The sequence below is a fragment of the Lissotriton helveticus genome, chromosome 11 (genome assembly GCF_964261635.1).
Source record: "Lissotriton helveticus chromosome 11, aLisHel1.1, whole genome shotgun sequence".
Classification (NCBI taxonomy): domain Eukaryota; kingdom Metazoa; phylum Chordata; class Amphibia; order Caudata; family Salamandridae; genus Lissotriton; species Lissotriton helveticus.
Window position 1 is genome coordinate 362,930,040 of NC_136072.1, and position 27,110 is coordinate 362,957,149.

The 27,110-nt window shown below is 44.2% G+C and overlaps 1 protein-coding gene across 2 annotated transcripts in view; it reads right to left on the reverse strand.

Moving 5' to 3' along the window:
* SLCO2A1 (solute carrier organic anion transporter family member 2A1) overlaps positions 1 to 27,110 on the reverse strand; it is a 730,981-nt gene that overhangs the window by 298,013 nt on the left and 405,858 nt on the right. For both annotated transcript variants that reach the window (XR_013602305.1, XM_078665791.1), the window contains exon 4: positions 20,130 to 20,357. Coding sequence is in view for 1 of the 2 variants with exons in the window: in XM_078665791.1 (XP_078521917.1) it covers positions 20,130 to 20,357 (228 nt within the window). In the remaining variant the exon portion in view is untranslated. The remainder of the gene's footprint in view (positions 1 to 20,129; positions 20,358 to 27,110) is intronic.

The following is a 27,110-nucleotide window of genomic DNA, read 5'->3' on the forward strand; positions in this document are numbered from 1 at the left end:
ACACATCAGTAAACGAGAATAGCTATTACAAATGGCCAAGCGATCAAGCATTGTAGTTACATTCAATACAGGAATAGCTATTACAAGTGACCAAGCAATCAATCAAGCAAACAAGCAATGTGGTTACACTCAATACATTGAAGTTGCAATAAAGATACATAGGCTGTTACGATAGAAAAGGACTCACGGAGGATCATATGAGAATGAAGAGGCATCTAGGGACTTCCAGAGTTTCCTGTGGGATCTACGCCAAGGGGAATTGTGAAGAACCGGATTATCCGCCCCTCTTAGGAAGGACAGCCATTCTTGCCAAACTCTAAAGGACACATCTCTAGCATTCTTCCATTTGCATAATATGACTTTGCAAGCTAAGGTGAGCAAGAGCTCCAACAGCTGTCGGTCATTATCATTGACTAGTGTTGTGTCTAGAGCGCCTAATATGATGTATGAAAATTCTCTGGGGGGATTGATGTTGAATACGTGTTCTATACAATTATACATTTTATCCCAGAACAACTGCAAGGAGGGGCAGGTGAAGAGCATGTGGGCGAGATCCCCGACAGCGACGTTACAGTTCCAGCATGTCGGATTATCTTTTAAACGCAGTTTGAAAAGTTTTTCAGTAGTCCAGTATGACCTGTTGAGTATCATGTACTTGGTTTGAGACAAGAAAGGAGATATTTTATTCGAGAAGGCTGCACTATATATTCTATCCCAATCAAACATGAGATTGGTAGAGTAGGGTTCTGATTCCCAATGGGTCTCGTTACGTTTGTGAGACTTTCTAGGGTTGGGTAGAAGGAGTTTATATATCATCGACACAAAATGGCCCGCTTTCAAGATTCGTGAAAATTGAGAGGTGAGCCATGGATCATAGGGCTTAATGGGGCGTGCTGAAGATAGGGCCTTTAATTTCAAAAAATCATAAAAATCCGTGGGCGTCGGATTGTGTTGGCTTTGAAGTGTTGAGAAAGGTAATGGGTGAGGGCCTGGATAGAGATCTTTTACTAAGTTTATTCCTTTCTGAGACCAGCGCTCCCAGTAGAGCATGCTACCCTCAATCTTTAGCGAGGGGTTCCGCCATAGAGAAACTATATTGGATTTGTTTAATCTTTTTTTTTTTTTTTTTTAAAGAACCTTTATTGGCACAGTACGGAGATACAAACATGGGCCTACAACCAGTCCGGCTGGCCGCTATTCAAATCGATTAAAACGTAATGTAGTGTAAAAACATACAGCGGTCCGGAGTTCAAAAGCTGAGTAGCATCCAGGATATAGCATACAATTAAAATACCATGCGATAATAAGGATCTGAGACGGCTCATTTTATAATAACGAAAAAGAAAATGAAAATCAATGTCGCATAATCACACACACCCCTAATACAGCTAACTAAAGCAAAAGATTTTACGCCAGTGATGTACATAGATGAAAAAGATGGGGGAGGGGGTATATGAGTCAGGGTAGATGCAATAAACACCAAGCAATCATGGCGAACTAGCCCCACCCCTCAAGGCGAAACACAATACGGGAGACATGGAAGACGACGACATCGAAAAAGGAAAAGGGCAAAGGGCCATAGAAACAAAGATAGAACAAAATAACAAACGAATCCCCCAACCCTCCACCCTGCACCCCTGCAAAAGGCTACGGCCTACCCCCCCAGCAGCGTGCCTGTCGCCCTAAATAAGAGACCCGAAATACAGAGAAGAAAAAGAGAAAAAGAAGAGAAAAAATACAGGAGAAGGGCCCTCGATCTGGTCATCCGGCCCCTCCCACCCCCGCGTGCAAAAATCGTATAAACACTAATGGTAAAAGAAATACAGGTAGCAGCAATCATGTATAACGCAATCAATGACATCCCCGCTAAGCGCCCCTCAAATCACCATCAACCAGCCATGAGTCCCTCCATGTTCCAATCGAATTCACCCCTGGCCTCGTTTGTCAATAGTACCAACGTTGAACCATCCCTCAAACGGGATACAAAGTAGCACAAAGGGTCCGATTACACCAGTAGGATCAGGCAGTGACGCCGCTCCATAGGACCACAGCCACCGAAATTACACCGATGATGCATGGCGGAAGTCTGATTGGAACAATGTCAACACTGCCAACAGTCTCGAGTCCGAATACAGTCCCGCCAGACACGGAAAGGGAAACACATGATGCGGGAAGCGCCAAAACCCCGACGGGGCCGCCCAAGCCGTGTATCGATGCTGTTCCTCCACTTGCCGATAAGAGAAAGACAATCACATGCGCCACAGGTGCATCCACAGTAAGCTCATGAACCAAATCTATCCACGTCTCTAAGAATGTAGACTCATCCGGGGAATACGTCGATGAGGCAGAGGCAGACACATCGGCGCCTCCTTGAGAGCGATCCGTGCCGTTACAAGATGGCGGGACAACAATGGCGGCCATCCTTTGTCCCAAATCTCGGGCCTCCCGGATCAGGGCTGTCTGCAGGGTTGTTAGTGCAGCCAGTATATGTTTGGGCATGGGCGGTTTCTCACATAGCCAGACCCCGTGATTCTCTTGTGCACCGGTTTCTCTGCCCGGGTGAGGGGTGCACGGGAAAGTATCATCCACCATTTCAGCCGTCACGTTCTCTTTCCCCTCCACCGCACCTCAGGAGCGGGTCTGACCCCCGGGATCAGCAGGATTCACAGCGGGATCTCAATAGTCAGGGCAGGCAGCAGAAAGGAGAGTCACCGAAAGGCTAAACAAGCTCCCTGCTGCCCGAGAGTCACCCACCGGTTCCCAGGGAGGGCTGTTAACATAACCGGGTATCACACCGAAGGGGAACTGGGCATCATGGACTCTCTCCGTCCCAGCTATTTCGAAGCTCCCGCAGGGCAACCCACTATTGGGAGTGGGTTGGTATCATCTCTTCCGGCTCGCAGATATCAGGTTCTCTCCGACCGGCTTCCCATCGCAACCAGAGGCCGCTGGTGTTTCAATCACGGCCGGACACTCCCCTCACTCGAGATCCCGGCCACAGCACCTCGAAGGCCGCCAAGGAGACGGAGACAGTTCTTCGGGTCTACTGCGCGGTGGATCCTCAAAAGCAGATGGTAAGTGAATGCTTCCCTTCACCTACTTAAATTAGCAAATACTGCTCAGGTTTATCGCCAGGATATATGTGCGGGGCAGGAGGGCTCACGGAGCCAAGTGGTTATGCAGCCATCCCGATCGCCATCTTGGCTCCTCCCCCGATTTGTTTAATCTTAATTTTGATTTATACAGTTGGTCTAATCTCAGGAGTGCTCGTCTAGTATTGAGGAGAACATATCTAGAATGGGGCAAGTGGGAGAGATCCATGGTGAGGAGGGCAGATAAGGGCATATTGTCGATGAGTGACTTCTCCACATCTAGCCAGACTGGTGTGTAGTCCGGATTTACAGTCCTTGCTTGCATAGAAATGCCGTTTGATAATTCCTGAAGTTAGGGAGACCCAGACTGCCTTTCTCTTTAGATAGCTGCAGCTTAGTCAGTGATACTCTGGGTTAAAGAGCTTATCGATCTTGCGTAAAAAGTCAGAGGTGAAAGTCATCGGCAACATGCTTGCAAGATAATTCACTAGTGGAGTCACCATCATTTTCAGCGTCTCTGCCCTACCCCACCACAAAAGATATTTTGGAGACCACCCTTCCAGCAGGTTGGAGATTTTTTTAAAGACGAGATTCTCATTAGTGTGAAGGGTAGAGATCAAATCCTTGTCAAAATCCAGCCCCAGATTCTTAAAGCATTTTGATTGCCACGTCAGGCCGGAGTCTCCCAAGATCTCTTTGTTACCTTGGTTATTAAGTAACTTCAGTTTTATCTTTGTTTAGTTTATACCCTGACACACAAGAACATTTTTCAATTGAGGACACAAGAGCAGGAATGTCCTCCACAGCCTCTTCTGAGACCACTAAATCGTCGTCAGCGTACGTGGTAATCTTAACTGTATAATCCTTAAAATGTATACCTGATCATTGTTCCTAATGTGGTATAAGAATGGCTCAATAGCGAGTAAAAATAGTGAGGGGGAAAGGGGGCAGCCCTGTCTGATACCTTGTTGTAACTGGAAGGATGATAAGATTGACCCCCGCCCGGACCCTAACCGAAGGGTTAAAATAAAGAGACATTACCATCTTCGTGAAATTTTCTCCCAGCCCAAACTTATTCAGCGTTGCTTCAAGGTATGTCCAGTCAACTTTATCAAAAGCCTTTTCGGCATCAAGCGTTATTGCTACTGCAGGAGATGTAATAGGTTTGGCCTTCTCCAAAGCATGAGCTAAGATCCTGGTGTTGTCACTGGAGAGCTCTGCGTCTGAGAGAGACGGCAGGTCACATTCGTTAAGGTATTCTTGAATTTTAGTGTTATCTACATCTTTATTTTTGGAGTATAAGGTGTTGTAATAGTCTTTGAAAATTTCCGCAATCTTTTCTGGGTCAGAATATATTGCGCCATTGTGATCTTTTATACTGTTAATCATATTCTTGTGTACTTTAAATTTTAAATATGCAGCTAAACTCTTACCAGCCTTATTCAATTTACAGAGCTTGAACCTTTTTGTCTGTTTATCCAGACTCCTGCTCTATTGCTTATTATTTTATTATATTCATACTTTTTATTCACTAATTTATTCAGTGTTAATTCATCTCTAGATGTAATGTGTCTACTTTCTAGGGCCGAAATCTCTTTCTCTAACTCGTCAAGGGCTTTATTGTATTCCTTATTAACGGCTGATCTGATTTTAATCATTTCACCCCTGATAGTGCTTTTCAAAGCCTCCCAGCGATTTAGGTCAGAAGTGTCATTCGTTTTATTGTGCGTCATGTAGAACTGGATTGCATTTTCTATTAGTTTCTTATGTTGTTCCTTTTCCAACACTTCCTCATTCAGCCTCCATAGAGATTGACGATTGGTCGGTTTAACGTTGGAGATGGAGAGCGAGATACTGGAATGGTCTGAAACCACCCTAGGTTCTATCGACGTCTCCATGATCCTAGAAGTGGCGTTACTTGTGATAAATAGGTAATCGATACGAGTGTAGGAGTCATGGGGATGTGAATAGAAAGTGTATTCCCTGCCTGTGGGGTTTTGTAATCTCCAGGAGTTCAGTAAATTAAAGCGAGCACAAAGGTTGGAAAAGGCTTTATGGGACTTGTTACTGTGATAGGCACACCTTGAGTCTCTATCTAAAGCCGTATCAAAAGGTAGATTAAAGTCTCCCGCCAGGATATGCATGGCCGAATCAGGAATACTTTCAATCTGTTTAGTTAGGTCAGCCCAAAAGTCTAGATAGCTTGTGTTAGGGGCGTAGATGTTTGTGATATAGAACTCTATGTTGTCTTTAATCAATCTAGATGTGACCCACCTCCCATTAGTGTCAGCCGTGTAGGATCCAATCTCAATGTTCGATTTCTTTGCTATCAGGGTCAGAACACCGTTTTTCTTACCGACTGCTTCAGAACCCATCACCTCATTGTAAAATCTATTCCTAAGTGTATTGAATTGTTTGGCATCAATTTTTGTTTCCTGCAAAAGAACGACATCTCCCTTTTGTTTTTGGAGATAATCCAGGATCTTCCTCCGTTTAACCGGATGGTTAAGTCCTTTAACGTTAAGCGAAAGTATTGTCAGGTTATCCACTCTAGAAGTTCCCATTGGGTTTTTGGGCGTAGTGTGTGACATCATGGGTGTAACAAAAATTTGATCCAAACTAGAGTAGTGGTACTACCTCTGTTGAGGACACTGACCTCGCATCTCCTTGGGTTGCAACTCAGCCAGGTATGCCACATGTATTGCCTATAACAAAGCAGCCAACTCCCATGGCCTACACAGTCATGCCTTAGTGCACAATGGATCATATTAAAGGAAAAATGAGTACTAGAGCAACCTATTGAGGTAAGACATGTGGTCCCAGTTGTATAGGGAACAACGGTACTTGAGCAGCGAAAGTAATAACATACAGACATAAGTAAGCATACTGTAATAGGGTGCCTTGTACTTTTGACTTGGGGCATCTCTGGTGAACCTTTGGATGCTGACCGCCCGCTCGAGTCCCTGCTTCACAGCCCTCCCGCCGCCGCACTTCTGACCATCGCGGCCGCCGTGAGGAGGACTGCAATCACCAGGGGGCACAGCGGCTGAAGCCGCGCACGCAATTTCCCTCGCCCGGAGGCGCTTTAAACCGGACACACTCCCGGTGGTGCGGGTGCCTTCTACTTTTGACTTGGGGCATTTCTGGTGAACCTTTGGACGCTGACCGCCCGCTCGAGTCCCTGCTTCGCAGCCCTCCTGCCGCAGCACTTCTGACCATCGCGGCCGCCGTGAGGAGGACTGCAATCCCCAGGGGGCACAGCGGCTAAAGCCGCGCACGCAATTTCCCGCGCCTGGAGGCGCTTCAAACCGGACACACTCCCCACGTCGCGGGAAGGCGCGCGGGACACGCTGGGCTAAGCCCGGGCAAAGGGCGGGCCGTCTGTGGCCGTCCGAGGCAGTCCAAGGCTGGGCTGGGCCACGTCCCTTTTGTCTACTTTGCTGTCTTGGTCGTAAGACACACACCCTTCCATTGGTGTTATCACATACATTAGAATAACAGCAGGAATCACGTGTATTGTTGTGACCTAACTGTGTTTTTAGTTTGTTGCCTTTTGCTGTGCCGGTGTTTGTGCCACATATTATATCTTAGTAAAGCATGGCTTCCTGCATTACGAAAGACAGGAGGTCTCTAGTGGGAGGGTTAGTTAGAGGGACCTTGGATAATTTTATTACTAGGGCTGCCTCGGTTTTGGAAAAGGAAATTGCTATCACCGAGCGGCGTTTGTCAGCTGAGCTTCGCCATAAAAAGCGTCTGTCTGCTGAGCTCCTTTACAACAAACGGTCGTCTTTGGGCTCCATTCAGCAAGCCACTTCACCCCGAGCAGATCGTCTTGACAATGAGCATACAAGTGATAATAGTATACCTTTACTCTTACAGAACAGATCACCATCAACTAAGTCACTTAGTAGCTCTCTTATTGATGACATAAACTTAGCTTCATTATTGGAAGTCAGCCCAGGGAACCGTATGCCAACAGTACCGCTCTCCCAAACGCCAACACTGAGGCCCCACGACACAAAAACAGCCCCAGGCCCCTCTGCAATAAAAAAAAGAAAGCGGGGGGGACTAGCTTTAATGGAAAACGTGCCTAAATATCCAAAACCTCACTGAGCCCCTCGAAGGTCCATAGCACAACCATTAAAAAAAAACAGTCGGAAGTTCATGCACCTACTGACTCGTTAACCAAGGACCTACTGGGGAGAATTGAACAGTTGATCAGATCTCTCCTATTACCACTCATAGAGAGGGTGAAAAAAGTAGCTGACCAATTGGGGTCCCTTGAAAAAACTATCGTAACTAAAACAGTTCTAGTTAAGAACTGTCTTCATTTAGTGTTCAACATCCTACCTGTACTATTCCAATAGAACCAAATAGAATGGCAGAGGTAAACCAAACTAAGACAACAAGCAATAGGGACCCACTGCCGGTAGTCAATGTAAATAGCCTGACACCCCAGCTAAAGAGTAAGGATGAGATAGATCCCAGGGGGGAAGGGGTATGAAGGCATCCACCTAAAGCCAATAGCACTCAAGTCAATACTGCCAATGCACATGCCCCTGATAAGCCCCCAAGAAGATTCCGCCAGCAAATAGATCTACCCCCAGAGGCGGCCCCGTACGTGGTAGCACTTACTGGTGTCCCAGAATTGGGGGACAGGAAAATAGAAGGCTACCACGACCTCAAAAACAAAGTTGTACATTGGTTAAAACTTAATAGGTCACTTCCCCCTAACATCAACGGGGAAATCCTCAACGTACGTCGTCTTGACTGGGTGGGTCATACACCTAAGGACATCCAGGGAGACGTAATTATCATCAACTTTAGGGACCGCAGGGCAACCACACACATTGTTGATTGGTATGCGGAGAGAGGCAGGGGTGGAATTATGGCATATGACGTAAGCTACTTTTATCCCCGGGCTTTGCTGACGAATCCTTCAAAGCCACAGTCACTGTATATGTGTTACACAGAAGGTCCTAGCTTTAACAACCCAACTTACAATCGCTACGCTGCTTTTTCTGGCTTGGATGGGGTAGACTGACTGCCCATTCCAACTTTTAGCGACCATTCAGCTAGGCATCACTGGGAACAGACGAGGGCAGCATATGGTGGACCAATAAGGGGTCCCTCTACTCCAACAAACCCCAGTACATGTCAAGTGAGTACTGAGGTGCGAATGACACTACCATGTCTGGATGTAGCAAATGAGACAGCAGATCTAACTACATCTCTGAAAAAAGGGTCCTGAGGTGAAAGCGCCAGATGGGCAAGGCATGGGGAGGCAGGAAACCCAGGTGGGAAGCAAAATGGCTTTAAGCCCGGGGGTTGTGAGTGTTCTTCCCTCAGGACCAAGCTTTGGTCGAGGGGCTGGTAACTATGGTGCTTCTATGGCGGGATTGCATGCAGATAGCAATGGGCATATTTTAAACAACTTAACTCTGATTTCTTGGAATATCGCGGGGTTGTTTAAAAACCTCTGCGATCCTGACTGGTCAAGCTTCATAGACTTATGTGACATTTGCCTGTTACAAGAAACATGGGCCTTAGAAACCCCATATAGAGTTGGCTATAGGACTTTCAACATAGAGGCTGTACCCTCAGTCAGAGGCAGACCATCTGGAGGGCTAACTATATGGGTAAAGGTATCATTTGATATTACCATTACCCAATTAGTTATTGATTCAGTCGATATACGGGCTGAGAGTAAAAAACGAAAGATGGGAAGTGTTTATTTCTATTCAATATATACAATCGTCCAGGCAGTTCCTCAAAAGAGTCCGTGACCTTAGAAAAACTAGATCTTTTCTTAGCTAAGCAGGACGAGTTACCAACCATGATAATAGGTGGGGACTTGAACTGCAATTTTGAGCCAATTATTGGTTTTAAAGATGTTTTTGGTGATGAGGACATTGCAAATAAGATACCATCTTTGAGCTTCACTGAAACAGTGCGCTGCACCACCCTAGCACTTCAAATACTGAGGCTGACTGTTACGTTTGGGCTAAGGGCCTGTAATGGCCGCCTCCCATCCGACTCTACCAAAGCTGCAACCTTTGTTAAAAACTATAGCAAAAGCAGGATTGATTATATTCTAGTATCACTTGATGCCTGGCCTCACATGATAGATCTGGAGATTATTCCTCGGTTTGAAAGTGATCATCGCCTTCTCAAACTATCAACAAACCATAGTTTGTTGTTTAGTGATGACTTGGAGAAGGAGCGCTGTTTTTTGGCTATTGGCTAATGATTTACCACTAGTAAGTAACAACAGGCGTTCCCTAAAATGGGCTCATTTACTAGATAATAGGGAATTATTGGTGGGTATCTATAAGTTGTTTGCTGATATCTTTGACAGTATTGGAAGTAAATTGGCTGATGGCAACAATTTTATGGATCTTCACACGGGGTTCTTTAGTTCTTTATTGCCCCTTGTGTCTAAAATGCCCAAAAAAAAGATCCAAAGGAAAATCAGCGCAGTTGGAACCCATCCCTGGTACAATAAAGATTGTCGCTTAAGCAAGTCATTGTTGGTAGAGGCAATCAAACGTAAAAGCCCTGAAACTATTTGGGCATCAAGGAAGAACTACAAGAAAACCCAGGCGATAGCAAGAGCTAATTGGGACGAGGACTGCTGGGGAAATATGCTACTGGCTGCAAAGGCAAAGGATAGCCGAGGATTTTGGAGACTAGTAGCCAATGGGAACCACGTGGGTAGATTGGCCCAGGACGTGTTCATTGATGAACAGACCTGGGTCAATCACTTTACTCACCTATATGAAATCCCCGATACTGTTGAGACGAATGTATTAGAGCATTCCCTGTATTCAAATAGTACTGAGACCTTAACATTCTCCCTAGAGGAAACAGAGCTAGCCATTAGTCTAGTAAAAAATGATAAAGCACCAGGACCAGACAAAATTCCCGGCGATCTGTATAAACATGAGATCCAAGTCTGGGCACCATATATAAACCGGCTTTTTAATATTAAAGCAAACGGGCAGTCCTACCTGATAGTTGGAGGGGTGCGGGGATAGTTTTAATCTTTAAAAAGGACGATAGAAACGATCCATCCAACTATCGTCCGATTAGTTTAATGGAGATTTTACAAAAATTATTTGCAAGGCATATTTTAATGTGTATGAACTCCTGGATGATTGATAATGCCATCCTCACAAAGTTTCAGGCTGGGTTCAGGTGTAACATTAGCACAATTGATCAAGTTTTTAGATTTTGTTGTCTTTACTGGAAATACGTTTACTAAAGAAAGGGCATATTTATGTTGCTTTTGTTGACCTTAGGGCAGCGTTCGATTTAGTTCTACGTGATCGTGATTCCAAATTTACTGTAACGAGAAAGGGCTTGAGATAAATGTTAAAGAAACGAAATGCATGGCCCTAAACCCCCACAAATCGTTCAAGGTTTTTTTTTTCTTGAACAAACAAAAACTAGACCTTGTGCCCAATTTGATTTATTTGGGAGTTTCCCTGGACACAAAAAACTCATGGATTACCCAAACCGAAAAATGCAAAACCATCCTTATACAGAATATCCTACCTATTTTAAAGAAACATGGGGCGAGTCTTAACAAATCAATATCCCCAGCATTAGAAGTTTTTAAATATAAGGCCCAGTCCGCAGCTCTTTACGGGGCTGAAATCTGGGGTACGAAAGCTGGGAATTTATTTGTAAAGAGTGAAAACAGTTTTTACAGAAGTATCTTAAGACTACCAAAAAGTACCCCACTTTTACCATTGCTCCTAGATTTAAGTGCAAAACGTACAGACCATTTTGCGCTTTTTCGCCCACTCTCTTATTGGGTGAGACTTTGGTGTACTGCAGAACTTAGTGACTATAAAGATGGCCTTCTCGAAATAAGGAGGCTGGACCATCACAAGTCAAATCCCTGGTTGAAACACGTCCAAATCTGGCTATGCAGAATTGGGTTGTCACACATTTGGGAGGAACCTCAATGTCTTTCCCATAGCTGCGAAAAATTGGTTAAAAACACATTTTGGGCATATATAGCACAAAGCCTCTGAATTTGCCATCCAGGAGGCTCTATCACAAGGAACTTCTTGGTTTTCAAGGACTTACCATACTTCGAGAATTTCCTTGATGAGGTCCAACCTCCCCTTGCAAAAAGTCTCTACTTGAAATTTAGATATGGTATACTCAAAACTAATGTAATGACTGCTAGCTGGTCGTCCAAGTTGATGCCTTTAAAAAACACAAGATGCTTCTGCTGCACGGCCAGCTTAAAAGAGGACGATATACATATCCTATTTTTCGGTAGAGCGTATTTATTGGCAAGGAAAAAATGGATTAGGCCACTATGTAATGCAATTGGTGTTCGTTCCCATGTTGAAGCATACAGAATTATCAAAACTGATTCTAGACAAATGGTTGTTTTTTCCGTAAGCAGATTTTTATTGTCGGTATGCTATACTCGAAAAAAAATGGGATTTGACTTATAATTGGCTAATTCTGTCCATATATGTTGATGATGGTTCTTTCTTTTTCATTTTACCAGCAATTACCTTGAGCAATCAAACGTATTGGTCTTGTGCATTTGTTTTTTAACTACTGTTTATATGTGCCTTTTTAATTAATTTACAGTTTTTATGTACTCCCGTAATACCTAATCCAGCATCATGTACTTTGTCCTCTTTGAAATGTGCAAAGCATTTGGTTTTATGTATCTTTTATGGCCGCAATGTGCCGAAATAAAGATTTAAATAAATAATAGTGAGACAAAAGAAATAGAAAAACCAAGTGAAAGTCGGACCCATACCCTACCCAACCCCCCCTCAACCCCACCCACCCCACCCTGAGAAAAACTAGTAGACATGGTGACAAGGGGAAAACAGCACCCCTCCCATGGCTATGAACAAAAACCATGGTGGATTGTTGAGACTAGACCAGCAATCTAAACAGTGTGTGCCTATTGGGTAACCAACAATAGTACAAAAAACGAATTTATGTAGCTGTGAGCCAGACAATACCTGTCTTAGAAACTACAGACAGAAACTTTCTAAGAAACTGTCTAAGAAGTTAAATTTACCTAGATATGAGCCAGAGAATACGTGACTGAACCAGGCAAGAGCCAGACAATATCCCATTTCTCTGACAGTTAGACAGACCGTCGTGGGACATATAGCCCTGTCAGTCATAAAAGCGCAGATACCATGAGCCTTTTGAAATATAAAGAAGACTCGGCTGAGCTGAACTCTAAAAGAGAGCAATAGTCTGCACGCATAATTTTGTGCTGTGATGAAGAACACGTGTGGGCGTGAGGATATCAAATTACATCCGAATAGGGAGCAGGGACTAACAACATCTCTAACTAATATTATTTTCCCTGAGAACGTTATGGCAAAGATATTGCCAACAGTAGTGAAACAGCTTCAATCAAGCATAATACCATTGTGGGCCTCAGCCCTGTAGCGAAGCAGACGTCGATATAAGGCGCTTAGTCTGGAGGCACTTAGAAGTATAGACACTTCAGTTGATAAAATACATCGGCCAATGTAAAGCAATATAAGCAATTATGTGAGGCAAAACAAGCAATGTGTGAGACAATATAAGCAATACACATCCATGTAATCCATGCTTAAGGACATAACACATCAATATACAAGCAATATGTGAGGCAATACAAGTAATACACATCCATGTGGTCCATGCTTAAGGACATTATAGAAGGATACTCATGTGTTGGCTGTTGCAGGACCAGGTGCTGCTGTGTCCATAGAAAGTTCGTCCGGGCCATCAAGGAATCTTTAGAGTTTCTGGGGATCCGTAAAAAACTGGGAACTCCTTGGAGGACCACTCGGAACCTTGCTGGGACTGCAAAACCGAAGTGGTAACCTAATGATCGTAGCCGCGGACGGAGAGCAAGAAAGCCTTTCCTTAAGTCAACCGTCTCCTTGCTGTAGTCCTGAGAAATAAAGATTTTACTGGATTTCCAAAGGATATGGTTGTTTTTGCGCATAAAGGACAGAATCTATTCAACATGCTGGTAACGTAGAGACTTACACACGATTGGTCTAGGACATTTTTGGTCGGAGTAATTTTGGTTGGAACCCTGTGAGCTCTGTCAAATTCAAGTGGTTGATGAAAGGATAGATTAGTTGCTTGTGAGAACCAGCACTCTAAGAAGGGGATACATGAGCTAAAAGCTTATTCCGAACCCTCCGGAATTTCAAAAATGAGTAAGTTCCCTCTTCGATTTCTGTCTTCAAGCTCAGACAGCTTCCTTGTCATGGAATCTGTAGTAAGAGATAAATGCTTGAGGGATTTGCAGACTTTTATTTCAGAGTCTTCTAGGCGGCTTATCCTGGTTTCTGTTTCGGTGAGCCTGGAATTGGTGTCTCTAATGTCCTGCCTAATCGCAAAAATTTCTTCTTTAGTGGACTTCGCCAAATCATGTACTTCTGATAATTTGTTCAGTATTGTGTCCATTGTAGCATTAATGTTTTTGTTACCTTTCGTTGGAGAATCAGGGTTTGGTGGGTCTGCTTTAAGTCTCTTAAGGTATTTTGCCTCCTTTTCACCCAGCATTCACAGACTGCACGGACCTGATTATGTTGGATTATGTTGGGTACAGTGTATTGTAAATAGGGGTTGCTTGCGTTGTTATATGAGAGACTGTCGTTTGAGGGCTCCAGGCTGGCACTATGCTAGCACCAGAAAGTATGTTGTTGGTTGAGTAGCTACTCCCTGAGCTCCAATACTGAAGTTAGCGGCCGGTAGGGAGAACACCATCCAAATGGAACTTAGCATTAACAAAAGCTGCACATCCAGGTAGCCATCTTAAGGTCAGGCAAGGCCAGTGATAGAGATAGATATTTTAGGTGGCATCCATTTTAGAGTCAGGCAGCATGAGAAAACCCCCAAAAACTCAGTCCATATTCGCAGTAATATGACATTGTATTCACAATTCAGCAGTGAGTTGATGCAATCACCAGAAGTAGAGCAGAAGATATAAGTGGCGCATTAGTGGCTGTGTCATACAGATCCAAACCTCCTGCTGCTCAAATAGCTTAGCATCGTAATGACTGGTGCGACATTAAGACTTTGTAGCGCCAAATACATGAAGCAGGGTATCTGTAGGCGTTTTTCTGAACCTCAGAATGAGCGTTGTGCAGGAAAATATTACATAGAACCTCTCTGAGACTCACTGAGGCTCACTGAGTGTGAATGCGACCGCCATTTTGTGCTTTCCTGCAGGTTCACATGGCCTGGTTGCCTAAGTACCCTGGAGTGCCTTCACTGTGAAAGTCGAGCATTCAGGAACAACATAGAACACTCTATTAGCATGCAGACCACAATTATTGCACCAAATTTTGCTGAAGTGCCAGTAATTTGCGGGTGCTGCCAGTGGGGGTTGCAGTCGGATCTCAGTTAAACAGAGGGAGAGCCCGCCATTTTATGCACAACACGCTGCTCTGTTAGTCTGATTCCCAAACCTACCAAAATATCTCAATTGGGCTGCCGACGTGAGATTACTGTCTTGGGTGTATGAGCCTCTGTGCGGTTTGATTTGTAGCTGCCAGTGTGACTCTGTATAGCGCGAAAAGCGCAAGAAGCCTCCGTAAAGATCCCCGCCGGGCAGCGGCTGCTCCCACCAAATTAGGTACACACGCGGTCTAGGGAGCCATTGGTACAGAGCCGGCAGATAATGAGCTCACTTACTGTCTGCAGAAAGACGATTAGCCCGTTTAGATCGTTGATAAAGTGCGGATTCCAGTTTGGGCGGCAGAGGCTCGTCGGGAAGGCTGAGACGTTCTCTTCGTTTATAGTCGTTTCGATCCGTCCTGAAGCATTTCACAGTAGGCTTCGCGTAGGGCTCACATTCCGCTTAATTAATCCAATATCAGCGGTGATTCAATCTCAAGATCACACAACAAAATGCCAAAAGAAAGTGGCGCCACAGGAGGAGGTAGGAAACTATGCCGCAATCTTCTCCGGCGTCCAAACCACTCCCCCCAAATCAAGGATATTCTTAAACAAGCTCGTAGACCTACCACTAGACAAAGTTATGATGTCAAATGGAAATTATTTGTTCTATGCTGCCAGCATCAAAACATTAACCCGCTAAATGCACAAATAGAATTCTTTCTTATTTGTTGCATCTGCAAACCACAGGGTTTCAATAAGCTTATACAGAATACCTCTTATTAAAACGTTTATCGAAGGAATCATTCCCCTAGACTTCCACCTGTGCCAGCATGGAATTCAAATATTGAACCAACAAGGCTTATAGTGCCCCCATTTGAGCCGCCAAATTCTTGCCATTTCAATATTTATCTTGGAAAGTCGCCTTCTCAATCGCTATCACTTCACTTAGGTGTGTTAGCGAGCTTCAGGCTCTAACCTTGGAAGAACCATTCTTCAACTTAATAGAGACAAAGTAGTGCTCAGAACAAACTCAAAGTTCCTTCCTAAAGTAGTTTCACCTTTTCACATTATAATCATCAATAGTTACCTGTTTTTTTCAACAACCTGACTCGGTCGCAGAAATGATTCTACGTACTTTAGATATTAAAAGAGCTTTATTGTATTATATCCACAGAACAAAAACTTTTTCGAGAGACTAAGCAATTATTTGCTGTTTTTTTACCTCCTCACATTGGAAATACCATTTCAAAAAGCACAATTTCAAGAGGGATAGTAAAATGCATCAAAACTTGTCATGCTAAAGCTAGAAGACTTTTACCTGTTCCCCTTAGCGCTCACTCTACTTGTAAAATAGGTGCTCTATAGCGGATGTATGACGGTACGACGCGTACTTTGACAACGCGTACCATTACCACGCTAATTTTACAACGCAAGTCGTTACAACGACTTGCGTTGAGGGGCGCTGGATAGTAAATAGTTTTATTTACTATTCCAACTCCAGTCCCCGTGGACTCTAGGGAAGGACTTGGATAGTAAATTAAACTATTTACTATCCTGGAGCGCCCCCCAGCGCAAGTCGTTGTAACGACCTGCGTTGTAAAAGTAGCGTGGTAACAGTACCGCGTTGTTAAAGTTTTGTCGTAAAGGATGTTCCCCCTCTATAGCACATTCTTAGGGAACATTCCTATTGCTGACATTTGCAAAGTAGTTACATGGCCACACCACATACCTTAACAAAACACTACTGTGTGGATGTATTAGCACGTCAACACACCAATGTTGGCCAAGCAGTGCTATGGACTCTTTCAAACAACTGCAACCCCCACAGGCTAACCACTGCTTACAGAGAGGTACTGCTTAACAGTCCATGCAAAGCATGTGTATCTACAGCGCACATGCCTCGAACAGATTACGTTACTTACCCGGTAAGCATTTGTTCTTGGCATGTAGTGCTGTAAATTCACATGCACCCTCCCTCCTCCCTAAAAGCCTGCGTAGGTTGCAGTATATTTACTTTAATTCACATTTTTCGCATGGACATCACATTATTGATACTTATTACACAACTCCATTCTCACCCATCTGTGGCAAAACAATCCAATAATTGAGTCGATGCCCATGTGCAATATCACTAATAGGAGGAGTCGCACAACCTTGTGACTCGAAGAAACATATTCAAACAAAAACAACTTGTAATCATCTGGGCCCAAAACGAGATGGCGGACTTATGCAAGGCATGTGAATCTAGAGCACTGCTTGCCAAGAACCAATGCTTACTGGGTAAGTAACATAATTCTTTTTTCACAGCTCCAATATTATGTTGACAAGAACTTTCATTAACAGTTAAATACCTCAATGCTTCAGTTGTTCAGCTCTGTGCCCCTGGGTCATAAATTTGACTTGAGAACTGCTCATTATCAGGCCATGGTATCTGCAGCCTGATTATGATGATGAGGTAAAATAAACACAGACTTCCCTCAACTTTATTAAAAAGGAAATCAAGCCTGTGAGCTATTCTGAGGTTGTCTGGGAACTACTGGTAGGTTGCGATCGACTGGTTGGACATACCTGGCTTAGAGTTTCTGGCTTTAAGCCAGATGTACAGCAGCATCACTTGAACCTACCTTTTGATGGCTAAAATCAGTTTTGACCACAAGTGGATGAAATGCTTGAAGCTAAAAAAGGATATGGATACAGCTAAAGCCATGGGAGCCCTCCAAACTTTTCAACATAAGAGTTTCTTTCAGTAATGGCCAAAAACAGCCAGGTTTCTATAAGACACACTACTCAAGAGGTGCATACTGTAGGTCACACTATAAAAAAAACAGTGAAAGGGGTGGTGGTTCCACCTCAAAAGCTACAACACCAACAAAACAGTGACCACCTAAGCCTCCCATCTCAATATTTCACACCAGTAGGGGGATGGCTCCATCAGTTTCACCAATAATGGACACAAATCACCACAGATCAGTGGGTGCTATCTGTCATCAAGGACGGGTTTTGTTTATAACTCTCAAATACACCTTACACAAAACCACCAAGGACACAACATATGTCACTAGAACATCTTACACTCCTACAAGACAAACAACAAGGCCTCTTTAAAAAAGGGGCTAGAGAAATAGTCCCAAAACAACCCCAGGGACACCTGGTACACTCACTATACATCCTCATTCCCAAGAAGGATGGAATGTTAAGCCCTAGACCTCAGACCACTCAACATTAAATCTCCTCAGAACATTTTCACATGATCACACTACAAGACGTGATGCCATTACTACAGCAAGGAGATTTCATGACCGCATTAGACCTCAGACGCCAATTTCCATATTCCCATACATCCAGCCAACTGTCGCGATCTAAGTTTCCAAATCAACAAACAGCACTACCAGAATAAGGTGTTATATTCGAAGTAACTACAACACCAAGAGTATTCACAAAATGCCTTGCAGTGGTAGCAGCTCATCTCAGAAGGGGGCATACATGTTTCCCCTATAAAGATGGTTGCTCATCAAATGTCCATTCAAACAACAATGTCTACAGCACACACAATATCTCGGTGAACACGGCTAAACTGTGGAACGCCCTACCTCTCAAACTTAGGAGTGAACCCTGTCATCTCCGCTTCAGAAAACTATTGAAACCCCACCTCTTCCCCTGATCCCCTTTTCTGCCCTGGTCACCCCACTGAATCAGCTGTCTTGGTTTTAGCGCTGGGATACTTCCGGGTTACTACGCGCTCTATAAAACCCACATTCATTCACAATAGATAATTAACCTTCTACACAACTTAGGGTTTTCTCTCAATGTTATAAAGTCTCACTTACGACCTTTGCAGGTACAACCTTTTCTAGGCACAACATGAACCTTAATCAGAGCCAAAGTGTACCTGAGTCCAGAAAGGGTACAAAAGTTCAAGTCTAACATTTCCTCTGTTTCAACAACAAACTCTGGTCACTGTAACGATGTCAAGAGCTTTCTAGTAATGATGGCATCATGTATAGCCATAGTGCTAAATGCTCAACTACATATGCCTCCCCTTCGACACACTCTTTAATCACAATGGCCTCAAGCATAGGGGCATCTAAAATATCTAGTGTTGGCACGGCCAGAGACCCATCACTCTCTGCAGTGGTGGAACAACAGTCTATTGCAGGTTCAGCCCTTCAAAGCCCCAATCCGCAGATCGTCATCACAACAGATGCATCCCTGAGGGATACAGAGCACATATGCAGAGCCTGCAGGACACAGTCTATGGTCAACACTACAGAAACACCTCCACATCAAACATCTGGAGCTTTTAGTAATTCAAATAGCTCTGAAAACGTTCCAGTCATCTTCACAACAAGGTAGTCCTGATACATAAAGACAATATGACTGCAATGAATAATGTTAAAAAAAACAGGGGACACACTCATTGTAGCTCTCCCTCCTACAGAGCGAATCTGGCACTGGGCAATATATCACAAAATCCACCTCCTAGCAGAAAACCTACCAGAGGTGGCAAACGACTTTGCAGATTTGCTCTGCAGCACACTTCAACAAGTGCATGAGTGGGAAATCAATATAACACTCCTACTTCAAACAGTGGAGAACCAGGGCGATAGACCTATTTGTAACATAGCACAGTGCAAATGCCAAAACATCACTGCGTATGCTTTTCTCCCTTTTCCACTAATTCCATACATGGTAAAAAAGCTATCACAAACATAGCTTGTCTGATGCATAAAGCCATTCACCACAATACCCCATATTACCTTGCAAATAAACTAGAGCTATCGGGCTCCAGCCTGGAACCTCAGAAGTACATCCACCCTTCTCTTGAAACCTCCAAGATTCAAAAAGAAAAAGAAAAAAAATCATACAACTGTGTGATCACTGGTCTTGCTCCGTGAATCTGGAACTCCTTGCCATCCGAGATCAGTTCCAATCCATCCACGACTTCCTTAAAAAAACTGGCCAAAAGGCTACTAATGAACGAATGTTAACGCATTGATCATGCCCGTGTGTTTTTGTCAAAAACAATAACCTTGAATTATATTCACTGATATTCCATTATATGTGTTTGCCCTCTTTTTGTTCAAGTCCTAGATAGCTCCTTTAACTGCATTGGACTGTTTGATTTAGTTAGTTCCTTCTTTCTTCTAAAATCCTTTGAGGCACATCGCACATCTTGGGTCGTTTCTATTGTATGATGTTTTACTAGGAGCGCTCTATCGCACCTCCAAAACACTATACTCTTTAATTTTGAATGTTTTCTCACAGGTTGTAACTTCACTTACCTGGTTTTTGTTTTGTATACTTGCTGGTGCTAACTCTGTACAGCGCTCTGATACCCTTCTGGGTCTTGTTTGCGCTCTATAAAACGTTTCAGATAAAATAAATAAAATAAAGGATTGCACTAGTGCGAGAGGCCAGTAGATAGAAGTTAAATGACCGAAAGGATGTGAAACCGATTACTGGTGAAATAGGAGATGTGATTGATAATGAAAGAGGTATATTTCGAGAAAAAGAAGAGAGAGAGAGAGAGAGAGACAGTGAAAGGGATTGTTCAAAAGGTACATTGAAAGAGATTGGGGAAAAGGTCATTAGTAGGGGAAGTTAGTGGCAACTTTCTGACTCTCTGGTACATACCAATGTAGAGAGGAGAGTTGTTGGGTTCAGCAAAGTCATCCACATAGGAGATTCCAAAGGGCTGGATGGGCACTGTTCCGATGCCCGCTAATAATTGGGCAATGACCATAAGTGCCCACATTGTGGTGGCCTCCAGCTGGGGTTTCTGGGCTGACAGGGTGCCAGACCCACAGTGCGTAGATATATTCATAGAGAGGCAGAGATCTGCACCAGCCAGACTGCTGTTACCTGCAAATGGAATGCCAAAAAGTCAACCAAAGTACCTGAATGATAAACAGACTCTGCAGAACATATCCAACAATCAGTTTTCTACTAAAGCCATGTCTGAATAAAACACTTTTAAAGTCCTCGTTATATAACTTGATAGTGTGAAGTCACTATTTTGTTTTGCTGTAGTTAATCCCCAGAAGAGGTTTTGGATCTCATTCATTTTAGGCAATCTTTCAAACGTGTTGTGCAACCTGCATAGATCAATTGAAAGAAGGTGTGGAGATTAATTGCATAAATCCATTGGAAGGAATCATCATTCCAACTAGTCTCCATGCAGTGCCATTTTCAGAAGGTCATTGTTATTAAAGATCTGTTTATGTTCTGGGAGAGCCCGCATAACCTAAGCCCTCTTCCTTCTGAGGAGAGGTTCTTGGATAATCCATCTCTACTGTCAGCATCCATATTTTCACTTTTTTGTGGTAAGTGAGCTGACTTTTTATCAAGCCCACACTATGAACTACCATGTCTTTTTAAGATGTTCAACTGACAACAACAGGCCAAAAAACTGCACAGAATGGTGTGATCAAGCCAATGGTCTCTCTTTCATTGGGAAACCTATTTGCAAACTGCATTTTGTAGCAAATTTGGCAGTACTACAATAGTACTACTATATGCACTAAAGAAAATGTATTTGCTAACCTACATGCAGAGGTCTGCACCTCCGCCTATCCTATCTTTTACCTTTGGAGCGCTCTACCCTCAACTGTGCAGATCTCCATTGCAAATTTGCATACATTTTAGTAGTAAATGTGGGAAGGGCAGTGGGGGACTGGCTTTAAAATTAGAAATATTTACAAATAAATGAGAGGGTTTTGGGAAGAGTAAGGAGTGGTACCAGAAAGGGTAGTGCAGGATTTACAGAGGGATATGCATCCACCCACAAAAGAGTAAGTCAATTGCTGTTCACAAACTTTGTGTCTATAGTTACTTTAGTCAAAACGGACCAAAACAGTTGTAGAATTACTCCAGATCAGAGCTGTAGTAAATCCAGCACCACGCATGGCCAACCACTATCAGTACAACACCCTGCCATAAAAAATAACGGCACAGGGACTTAAAATGAACCCCCTTAGGGAATGGTAAAATAAACTATAAATGCATTTAGTTTAATGTTAACAAATTATATATAAATTGAAGGTAAATACTAATGTATCACCAAATATGTTAGGAATTCTTTATAAATGTAAATCATAATGTATTTTGTTTTGTTTGTTTTGTTACATTCTTTAATTGGATAACACATATCCATAAAAGTATACATACATGCATCAACAATACAGCAAGCAATAAAAACAATGAGGAGTTAAAAACAAAAAAACATGCAACTAAATGCAGAGCTGTAAAAATGATTTCAAGACTCATCGAGGAGCGGGCTTGAACAGATGTTTAAATAAATGCCCCAGCATGAATAATTATCTCATTGTTGCTCAGTCCTGACTCGCTCAGAAGCGGTCGCTCACCTCGCTCCCTGCTCCCGTGGTATCGTAGCGCTTGACTTCTCATTGCTGCCTTTACCACTTGCATTGATAAATTGTATTGACTGCCTGATTGTGTATAATACCTGATTGTGTATAACAGCGCTTGCTCGCATTGTCGGATATTGCATTTAATTGCCTTAATAATTATCGTAGCGCTTTTCGCATAGCCCACATCGCGCTTAATTATATTCTGTTGCCTGTGTGATCTAACAGCGCTATATTTGAAAGTCTGTAATAGCGCTATATTTGGAGGACTGTACTCGCTTTTGTTTTGCCGACATTTTGTTGTTGTGCCTCCCAGCCAGGCTCTCCACCCCGCTCCCGCCTCCCAGCTGACCCTCCCTCGCTCCGCCCCCTCCACTATCCACTTATGACAGACGCATTTGCGCGCAGCGTTCACGCGCAGCGGATGCGCCCCATGCGCGCCGAAGGTGCGCCAAAGGTAAGCCCGTCTACGCCCGTCCACGCCTGGACCGCGCCCAGCGCCAAACCCCCTGGCCTCCGCAAAATCCAATCCACCCGCTTAACGTACGACGCCGCCACCCTCTCAGCACTCAACCCCGGCCGTCTCCCAGACTGCTACCAAGCCGCCACTGGACACACCCATGGACCCTTCACCTGCCACTCCTGCAAGCTCAACGGCATCAGGACCCACACCAAATCCACAAACACCACACAGAGCTCCGACACTAACCACCTGAAGTGCATCCTGCTCAACACCCGCTCAGACACGCCATTGAACTCTGGAACCTACTCGACACCACATCGCCGGACGTCGCCTTTCTCACAGAAACCTGGATGAACGCCTCATCAACGCCCGACATCGCCATAGCCATCCGGGACGGCTACAAGATCATCCGAAAGGACCGCATCAACCAAACAGGAGGAGGCATCGCCATCGTCCATAAGAACACCATCCGCATCACGACCAGTTCCGACGATAACCTCGCATTTGCCGAACACCTTCACTTCCAGGTCCACACCGACCCCAAGTCCACACTCAGAGGCACCCTCATCTACAGGCCACCAGGACCCCGCACACAATTCAGCGAAGACATCACTGACTTCATCAGCCCACACGCCCTCCCCTCCGAGGACTACATTCTACTGGGTGACCTCAACTTCCACCTGGAAAAGAACAACGACAGCAACACCACCACCCTTCTAGACAACCTCGCCAATCTCGGACTCAAACAACTCGTTGACACCCCCACCCACTATGCCGGGCACACGCTCGACCCAATCTTCACCTCCAGCAAGCACATCTCCTTCAATCACACCACAGCTCTCCACTGGACGGACCACAGCTGCGTCCACTTCAACTACAATAAGACCACGACCCACAACCACCCTCAACCAATTCCCCGCAGAAACTGGAACAAAAATACCACCGACCAGCTCCTCACATCACTTCACCAAAACCCTCCTGCCAAATCATCAGACCCAAACCAAGCAGCCACCAACCTCACACAATGGATCACCCACAGCGCTGACGAATTAGCACCCTTGAAAAACCATCAAATCAAGCAAGGTAGCAAAAAAGCCCCCTGGTTCAATGATGACCTTAAGAAATCCAAGAGGATCTGTCGCACCCTCGAGAAAGCCTGGCGAAAAAACCCAACCACTGACAACCTGACCACCTTCAAGAACGCCACCCGCAAACACCACCAACTGATCCGATCCACCAAGAAATCAGCACTCATGGATTGACTCGGGAACAACGCCCACAACAGCAAGGAACTATTCAACATCATCAAAGAGTTTACCAACCCCACCGCCGGCACCAACAACATCACTCCCTCCCAAAACCTCTGCGACTCTCTAGCCTCGTTCTTCCACAACAAAATCGCTGACATACATAACAGCTTTGGAGACCAGTCCACCCCACCCACCTCCGAACTAAAACCCCCCTCCAACAACTTTTGCGCCTGGGACCCAATCACCACTGAAGACACCATCCGCCTGATGAACTCCATCCACTCAGGATCGCCAACCGACCCCTGTCCCCACCACATTTTCAACAAAGCAGACTCCATTATCGCACCCCATCTCCGAGACGTCATCAACTGCTCCCTCAACTCCGCTACCTTCCCGGAAAGCTGGAAACATGCCGAACTCAGTGCCCTCCTGAAGAAACCCACAGCAGACCCCACTGAACTTAAGAACTACCGCCCCATTTCGCTCCTCCCATTCCCTGCCAAAGTCATTGAGAAAGCCGTCAACAGTCAGCTTGCCACTTTCCTCGAATCCAACAAATCCCTCGGCCCTTCACAGTCCGGCTTCCGAGCCAAACACAGCACAGAGACCGCCCTCATCGCAGCAACAGACGACATTCGAACTCTACTGGACAACGGAGAAACAGCTGCCCTCATCCTACTTGACCTCTCCGCAGCCTTCGACACAGTCTGTCATAGCACCCTTATTCAACGCCTCAACAACGTCGGAATACAAGGAAAAGCATTGGACTGGATCATCTCGTTCCTCGCAGGAAGAACCCAGAGAGTCCGACTCAACCCTTTTAGATCAGAGGCCACCGAAGTCATCTGCGGCGTACCACAAGGATCATCACTCAGTCCAACCCTCTTCAACGTATACATGAGTCCCCTCGCATCCATAGCACGCCAACACAACCTCAACATCATCTCCTACGCAGACGACACCCAGCTGATCCTCTCCCTCACCAAAGACCCAAACACCGCCAAAACCAACCTACACGAAGGGATGAAAGAAGTAGCCGAGTGGATGAAGAACAGCCGTTTAAAACTGAACTCGGACAAAACGGAAGTCCTCATCTTAGGATCATCCCCCTCCGCCCGGGACGACTCATGGTGGCCACCGGCCCTGGGAAACTCACCCATACCAACGGACCACGCACGTAACCTGGGCTTCATCCTGGACTCCTCCCTCTCGATGACCAGACAAGTCAACGCAGTCTCATCATCATGCTTCAACATTCTACGTATGCTCAAAAAATCTTCCGCTGGATCCCCACCGAAACAAGAAAGACGATCACCCATGCTCTGGTCACAAGCCGACTGGACCACGGAAACACCCTTCACGCCGGAACGACAACCAAACTACAGAAAAAACTCCAACGCATCCAGAACGCCTCATCCTAGACATCCCCCGCCATGCTCACATTTCCGATCACCTAAAAGACCTCCACTGGCTCCCCGTCAACAAGAGAATAACATTCCGTCTCCTCACCCACACACACAAAGCCCTCTACAACCTAGGACCAGAATGCCTCAACACGCGCCTGTCCTTTTACACCCCCTCCCGCCAACTACGATCGTCCAATCAAGCCCTCGCCGATATTCCACGCATCCAAAGATCCACCATGGGGGGAAGATCCTTCTCCTACTTAGCGGCCAAGACCTGGAATTCTCTCCCCTCCGACCTCCGCCTTACACAGAACCACCCCTCCTTCAGAAAACAACTAAAAACCTGGATATTTGACAAGTAAAGTAACGCCCCTCCCTCAAGCGCCTTGAGACCCTCTGGGTGAGTAGTGTGCTATACAAAAACTTGAACTTGAACTTGAACAGTAATGGAATGCCTCTTACTATAGGGAAGTTGAAAAAGCTTCATATACGTCTAATTAATATCCACACAAAATGTTTTAAGTGCAATAAAGATTGACCAGAACTCCTTCACAGGGAGAAAAGTCAAGCTTTGCTTGGAAGCCCAATGGAAAGCATAGCAGATACTTGACAGTGCCAGCCCTATGACAAAACAAAATGCTATGCTCCCAGCATCTCATGGGTTTATGTAAATACTCAATTATTAAATTATCAATTTTGATATTCAACTACAAGGCCACAAACAATTCCCTAGCCTCCCAAACCATTCTTTCATCACTATTATAGGGCTGCCCGAATCTCATTTCTTCACAGCATGGAGGCTTGCAGGTTTATCAAAGACATGCGCATAACCAACCCTGCGCAAACTCGTTTCCACCCCTGCTAGGCAAGGAATATCCCTGCCTCTGTCACAACTAAGGCAATCCTCTATAATGTCTCTTGTAAGAGAAGCCACCATGTATTTCCATGTAGCTAGCCAGAACAAGGGAGGTTGTGCTCTGATCTAATCTTCTACATAAGATTAATTAAGTTCGCTGTAGCAACTTTATTGGGGGGAAGTGATAGGGGATGCATAGAGCTTGCGGCTAAACCTATTTTCTTCATTCTGTATATTGTGACAGTTAGATACACCTCAAACCTCAGCCCCATAGGTTGCTAGGGGGGTACCCTGTGTCTTAAAAAATTGTAGAATAGGTAAAGCAGCCTCCCCTTCTGGAATGTGGTAGATTAAACACTGCATCAATAGACTTTGAAAACATATTCCTGCAATGAGCAATGTTAGCCGCACATGAACCACTAGTAAGCAAAAACCAGACCCAAATATGAAAAAGTGTTAGTGCTTTGTAAACAATGGTTACCAATGGGAAGTGAACTCATTTTGTACTTCCCGGGTCCACAGGCCATGATATAAGATTTTGTAAAGTTAGTGCGCAAGTCTAACAGAGCTATGAAATCCACAAATCCCTGTATTAATGGGGGCAATGCTCTAGGAGTACGACCCATCGGGACAACATCATTGGCGTACAGAAAGGAAGGTAGAATAAAGCCATTGATTCTAGGGACATCCTGGGTGAAGGTTAATAAAAAAGGGTGGAGATTTTGGTTATATAGAATAAAAAGTAATGGAACTAAAACACACCCTTGTCTCACCTTCCTAAAAACAACAATATCATTAGACCGCCACCTGAGTATTTAGTTTAATACTAGCCTTCAGGTCCCTATGTAAATAGGTAAAACATACACCACTGCCTCATCCATTCCACTCTCTAAAATAATGTCTATATATTTGTTTTAAAATTAGAACACTTCTATAAATAACCTATAATAATTATCTCTATTAATAAATAAATAACATTTGTATACATAAGGTGGAAATTCTTTTTTTGGAAATCTAAGGAAATAATTTCTATTTAATTAAATATATTATAATAATTAAATATTTAATTAAACATTTAATTCTACATTTATAATAAATATATTACATTAATGTACATTAATAGTTTAAATATCTTCTCTTATTTTTATAAACATTTAAACTTTTACCTATACTTTACCATAGGGTAATCTCCATGTCGGTGGACGAGACCTCTACCTACGTGTGAATAGTGAAATGGATAGAATTTCTCTTCAACAGCTTTATGAAGTTTTAT